Raw genomic sequence first — 7201 nt, 5'->3', positions numbered from 1 at the left:
ATATTACAATCATTGATCTTAATCAAAATAATAATATGTTCATGTAAATCTACCGTTTTTGTTATGAGTGATATGTAGACAACATTGAAACAAAAGAAGCTGAATGACAATTGTAAGTTAGGAACTATATAATGCCTTCGCGGAAGGATACTGCTCTCAGACTAGGTGAAGGGACAGAAAGCAGTGAGACGTTTCGCTCCGCGCCTAGTACCTTCCTTCACTACGCTACTGTAACACCAGCAGGGTAGGGCAGACGATTCCTTATTCCACATGGGAAGTAAGTATGGTTCATTTCCTTGTTTCCTGACAGCATGTCAACCCATAGCCACGTATGTCACGATTTTAACAAATTTTGGGTGAGCTTGCAAAATTGCTTTTGGTTTTTCGATATAACCTTTATCATCAAATGCTAAGTGAATGTAGACTGGGCAAGTTATTTCCAGCAACGTACTATGCGATTTACTTTGTTTCATTTCCAAATCCTAAATGAAAATAGATTAAAGCTTAAATTCCAATCGTAGAGTTATATCAGATAATTACTGCCTATTAAAAGAAAGTCATGATTAAAACATGCATGTACACGTGCATATTTACTCGCGTGTACATGCATTTTGCAACAGGTTGAATCACCATTAGTAAATGTATTCCCAAACTCAAGCCGAAACGAAACACATGGACATATTCATCAAAGCAAAATAGTAAGTTGTATATGAGAGGATAGCATTTTGCGTTATGCTCTCCTATTCCTGGAGCATGAGTTAGTTTGTAACCTGCTATGTATCGCATTGCAGGCTCTAGCTGATTGAAACCATGGCGCTGTGGTATATCAACTTCACCGATCTCGGCGTTTTGGACGTGGAACTCGAAGACCTTCTGGCAATTTCGGATGGGCCGGCTTGCCAAGAAAGATTCAGCAGCATCTCGCATGCAGGTAACCCTCTTTAAGTACTTCAAACCGAAAATGTTATGCTCAATGTAATCTATCGAAGTATAAGCTGACATGGCAATCCTTTTAGATCCTTCTTTGATATTCCATATCATGATTCATCTTCCTTCTTAGATATGCCATATCATGATTAAACCTTAGAAACCTATACATAGTAATCCTTATTGTACCGTGTCAAAAGCAGTCACTGACCAGAATTACAGAATGTTGCTTGAAACGTCTGACCGTTTCAATAATTTATCTATCTCTTTACAACTGATTTTTGGCGCGGCTTGAATATGTAGACCTTAAGCAACGTTTGGAATTTGAATTCGAAAGTTTTGATTCAACAAAAGAAAACGAGATTTCCTTCATTTATCTGCATTGAAAGTGGCTTCAACGATGTATTCGGTTGTCAGATCAACATCGTATATATATATATATATATATATATATATATATATATATATATATATATATATATATATATATATATACTCACAAGAATCTCGCTAAAATTGAAAGATTCTCTTAGATGGTAATAACTGGAAAGCCCAAAAGGGACTTACACCATGGGCAGCGAATTAGGTTGCATCCCGGAAGTGCTGTGACGATGTCAAACCTCGACACCCACATGAGTCACCCGGGACAGCACCTACAACAGGCCCCTGGCAACAATTGCCTCTTTTGATCAACAACAAAAACGGCCGGTAGAAGGGATCTTACGAACTCTACCTTGACAACCTTTATGTTAAATAGGATATTTTCCCCAACATCCTGCTCCTACGAATGGCTCTTTTGTGCAAAAAATAGCAGCGCCAAGCAGCTATTATATTTAGAGCTTATAGCACCCTTCAGCGATTTGCGAGGTTCTTGGAGTATACTGTAGTAAGACTGACTGACTGAATGAATGTAGAGCTTCTGTCAAAAGATTTAATGACGATTTTGATGATGATATAGTGCATCCATGTCTTCTTGTCACATCCTTCCTATAGAAATCAGTTCTTTAATACCTAACTGTTAGATGATTAAATTGGCCCTTGCCTTTTTCACTGCATAGTTACCTGTAGCAATAAAGGTCGCCCCAGTGTAGCAGAAAAGTTAACTCATGACATATGTGTGGAATACATGTCCGTGGCTTTAGCAATCCAGTGGTTTGAAGTACACGAGGGGATTAAGTGTCCTCTGAGGTGAAAACAAATTGGTCCCAGCAGGAGACCACGCATCACACGTCTGTGCAAACAGTCAGCAACATATGACTGGCGGGTGGCAATTATTTGCTGCGCTATTGCCTTTCTGTCGATACATTTCAGAAAACACTGCATACAGAACACAACCCACGTACTGCCTGGACTTGACACGTTAATGACAGCATTTATTCACCACTTGTTAGTAGCAGCAAGTACGAACAAGTAGAGCGGAAAAACATTAATGGCTGAATAGATAAATCAGCGTATGTAGATTTGACTAAAAGCCGATAGACTGATGTCTAATTACTATTCTCTTCAAAGGCGTGCCAACCAGAAAGGAGACATTTCCGCGAAAATGCAGATGTTTTTTTCCCGTAACCTTTTGTCAAGCTACTCGAACACAATACTACACCATGAGGTTTGCCCTATAGTATTGCGTGCGAGTAAAAATAGTCCTCATATTTACAACAAATAGCTAGTATCGGTTCAAAGTCCTGATTGGTTCCTGACAAGAAGAAGAAATAAAACGAACACACTGTAAAAAGTTATACTTATCGGGGAAACCTAACTAGTATCCACAAGCAAGTACGTCAGTCGATTTCTATCCGGTTCTTTGGTAATCTGAATGCATCTGTTGCGGCCAACATGTAAAACAGGCTTCCATTTGATCTTGCTCCGGCGGGCATTAATTGGAACTAATGATTTTACCGAAGTTTTGCACGATGAAAGAAACGTTTACTTCAAAGGTATTGACGTGAGAATGAGAGGCAAAACCGACCCATGACAGTAGTCGCGCAAATCTTCCTTATTTCTACCCTAACTCCCGTATGTAACACTGTATGATGTATGGCCAATTTGTAGACAATTTATTCTCAAATACATCATAAGATGTTGGTCCCTTGGAAACATTAGCTCTCTGACGCTTTCACATCAGTTGAGACCCGTCTAGTATCATTCATTACCCTGACAACATTGTCGTCAGTCCTCAACTGTCTGTAGGCAATAAAGCTCGTCTTATCACACTAATACATTCAATCTAGTGATTCTAGTCTACACCAACTACTAGTTATATACTTCAGTATTAGTTCCTACACTATCACTACAAGGAGAGCTTACACTATTATGGAAACGTCATACTGTGTCTGACATATAAAGAAAAGCGTGCCTAACTCAGACTCTGGTTGCTTGGAGAGTTAAACGTGCCGAAAATAAATGCATGTTTCACGCTTTATATTTATAGCAGGGCTATGTCAAACTAGCGGGGCGCTTTTGTAGGCAAAGCAAAGTGGCGTAGAGCTAGTTTGACCTGCCATAAATATTCTTTGCCAACTTTCTCTTGGATGTACGAATGTGTGAATGAAAGTTATCTCCAAACAAAACGGTAGCATAAGATATCGAGAGTTGGCAGAGGAGTGAAGCCGGCCTAGTAGTACGAGTGTGTATGCGACCGGACCTCCATTTGCCGGCTATACTCCTTGACCGGGTTTGATACTATCTTATATGCCTGCGGGAATCTGCTTGGAGACTAGTTTATTTACGTGTCTTGCGCTTTACACGCCCAACAACCCATTCGGGATTATATAATACAGTATTGATGTCACAATCATACAACATACAACATGATTAAAATATAATAGGACAGTGTTGAAAGTTGTATGTGCCGAAAATGATACGGGTTTTCTACCACAGTCGTTTGAGTGAGTGTGAATTTATCATATGCTTTGTATATGGTGAGTGATGATTTGTAGTTGTTGATTTTAAGTCCTACCTGTTATTTAATCGCTTATCCAAATAACGCAAGGCTGTGTCGTTCTTTTCCTTTTTGAAGCAAAACTGAAGAAAACTGCAAAAAAACACATTTATTCCGCAAAGTTCAAGCTGCCAGTGCTCACATTTCGGAGTCACGTCACGTATTACTAAGCTTTATACATGATCTTCTATGAAAGGGTTCCTGGTGGCTTCATCCCCCCCCCCCCCGCCTTTGTTATTTTGTTTTGTTTTTAACCTGAAAAGAAATATATTATCAAATTAGCTCATGCAGTCTGCACGGACGGTCCGGGTACCTTATGTAGATTACCTGATGCGGTCTGCAGAAATGGCCGGATACCTTATGCAAATTAGCTGATGCAGTCTGCAGAATGGGCCGGATACCTTATGTAAATTAGCTGATGCAGTCTGCAGAAATGGTCAGGACAGTTTATGTAAATTTGCTGATGTAGTCTGCAGAAATGCCAAATAGCTTATGTAGATTAGCTGATGTAGGCTGCATTCAACGTTTCCCATCTCTAAACCTGGAAATACGATGTTTGTGCCGTCCAGTTACGTAACTACACATAAATGTCCAATACACTTGTCTATAGTACATCAGTTGAATACTTTTTTACAGTAGAACCTTTAAAACAAATTATGTAATCTACAGTCCACACACTGCAAACCAACATTGTTAAAAAGACGCAGATGTACAGCGATGTTTTTGTAATTATCTGAGCCGTCAAAAGAAGGGTAACAGCGACGCAAATCCCAATGGGTAATGGACAAAAATGTCGGCAAACATGTTGACCTTTAAAGTGTGACGCAACTAGGATTCAGACAGAAACAAAGCAATAAACAAAGGCTATGTTGAGAGAAAAGCTTCTGCACCGCTCACCACCAACGGGGTGTGAGCTAAGTAAAAGAGTGCATTTTTGCCTCCTAGTGGTTTTAATGCCCATATAACGTTGTCTTAAGCGCCACATGAACTGCTTATATCATTTTCACATCGCAGCACACACTAAGAGACATGTAACGTTAAGGTCGCAAATTCCATTAACCCGATAATTGTATCTTTTGCCCTTAACACGAACTAACATAAAATGCAGAAATTCCCAATAGCTTCTTAAGTAATAGTTTCAAAAGAATACCTTGTAGCTTACAAAAAAATCAATCTAGTTCTGTTCAAACTCTTAACTTTGCGATATTGTTTGTACTTAACCCTATTCAGACCGGGCTTTTTTGGTCATCCCTGGACCGGGGGGGGGCTTTTGAGGCCCTCCACTTTGAAGTCCTATAACTCTAAAACGACGTGTCGTAGGGCCACCAAATTTTCAGGACATGATATCGACATAATATCTGACAAGTTTTTGACGTTTGACGTTACGTTGACGTAAGATGACGTAATTATGACGTCATCAATTTGATTATATTGGCCGGACCCATGAAAAAAGGGTATTCTCAGAAAACTTCAAGTTATTCTACAAAAATGTAACAACAAGTGCAGATAACAGAATAATAATGTTTATTACGACTTGCGTTGCCAATAGCAACATCAATGACGTCAAAATGACGTCATAAAATGACGTCATGCACATCTAAGATACCAGTTGGGCTCCGACATATTATATCCACCACCTTGAATTTTTAAAAATACTTTTTTTGCAACAAATAATCACAAAGGGCAATGGAAATAGACTAAATTCATTCATTTAGATGGTTTTTGATGAAAAAATACCAGGTAGTTACAAATTTTAAGGGATAATTAGCTTGTTATTGTTGATCTGGCCATACGGTCCGCCATCTTGGATTTTGGGCTGATGACGTCATCAAATTAGCATAATTTATGCATATATAATTATGAAAGATATGCTAAATAATATAATATTTTATTCATGTAACAAAATAGCAGTAATATAGCAAATAAATGTGAAAAATACATTGTTAGAAGCAAAAATAGTGATTTTTGGCAAAACAGCCTGTCAACAAAGGGTTGCCATGGCAACACGAAAAAATGGAAAATTTGTCAAACTTCGTGAAATTGTTGCCAATAATATTTTAGGAAAACTCACCAAATTTGGTGGCTCTAGCGTAAGCCGTTCTGGCGTTATAGAACATCGAAGTTGGCGCGGGCCTCAAAAGCCCCCCCCCGGTCTGAATAGGGTTAAATCACAAAACACACGTATTACGCAAAACGTGGGACTTTTTTCCTGCCTAAAAAGAGTCAATCATTAATGCATATAGAACTTTCCATTAGGTTAAACGCCCTGTTCAGGGTTAACTGATTGTTAATTTACGCGATAGTTTTGTGGCTTGTAATGAGACTTTAGGCATGCCCTCGTGTGAGGGATGATTATTATTGCAATAAATGAAGACGTCAACCACATCGAAGCAATCTACACGCCAGCAACGTCGACGTTGTAGCATGGACGCGACAGTAATTGCAAAATAAATGCTTTTAAAGAGCGAGCGTGCCAGAGGTGCTGGGAGTACAGGCATCACACATCACTGAACTCAAAGCGATGAATAAAGTGAAAAGGCGTGTAAAATAAGAGGCAAGGGTTGTGACTAAAACAACCCAATTATACCCGTCGATTTGATCCTTTTTGAATACTCGATGAACGTATAGATACATTGAAAACTATGGATATGTGTGGTGAATATCTACTCTCTAGTGCAGAGGCTGATTAAATGATGAGTGTTATCGTGGTGTGAAATTTTACATGGTTACATATGTCCTGACGGTATTTACATTCAGTGCAACTATACACATGTCTGACTAGCTTGTCTGATTACTCTTACCCTTCAAAACCTTTAAGCGTATTAGACTTACAGAACGTAGAGCATCTCAAAACAATAGATTAACGCAAAGATTTCATGAATGAATGGATGGATGGATGAGTGGATGGGTGCTTGGATGAACGGATGGAATGAAGGATAAATGGATGAATGGAATGGTGGATGGATGAAATAAATTTGGATGGAAAAATAATGCCATTATGATTCGACTTTGCCCACGTACACATTCCACGTTTTGCTACGCGTGACAATGTCTTCACCCATTTCGAATTTGCTTCTCTTCCTCATACATATATTAGTGTCGATTAGTGATTCAATCTAAATCTGCATACCTGGCGTTATGTCGTGAATGAATAATGCTGTACATAAATTAACTGTATAAGTCTAGTTTAATTCTAATCGTGCAATGGTAAAAGTTCACGAAACGATGCTCATCGTGGCATCCTTTATACCCCCCTCACATTAGGCGCGATTCGATCGGACGACTACTCTGCGAGCTCGAATTTACAAAGAGGCATGACCCTGATGCCGACGAAGA

At 39.1% G+C, this 7201-nt stretch overlaps 1 protein-coding gene across 1 annotated transcript in view; it reads left to right on the top strand.

Moving 5' to 3' along the window:
* The first annotated feature begins 797 nt into the window (after nt 1-797).
* Nucleotides 798-7201, top strand: part of LOC118406067 (diuretic hormone receptor-like) — a 21192-nt gene continuing 14788 nt past the window's right edge. The window contains exon 1 of the mRNA XM_035805925.1: nt 798-931. Within this exon, the coding sequence (XP_035661818.1) occupies nt 811-931 (121 nt within the window). The 5' untranslated portion in view covers nt 798-810. The remainder of the gene's footprint in view (nt 932-7201) is intronic.

The sequence above is a fragment of the Branchiostoma floridae genome, chromosome 18 (genome assembly GCF_000003815.2).
Source record: "Branchiostoma floridae strain S238N-H82 chromosome 18, Bfl_VNyyK, whole genome shotgun sequence".
Classification (NCBI taxonomy): Eukaryota; Metazoa; Chordata; class Leptocardii; order Amphioxiformes; family Branchiostomatidae; genus Branchiostoma; species Branchiostoma floridae.
This window is presented reverse-complemented; position numbering and strand designations above follow the sequence as displayed.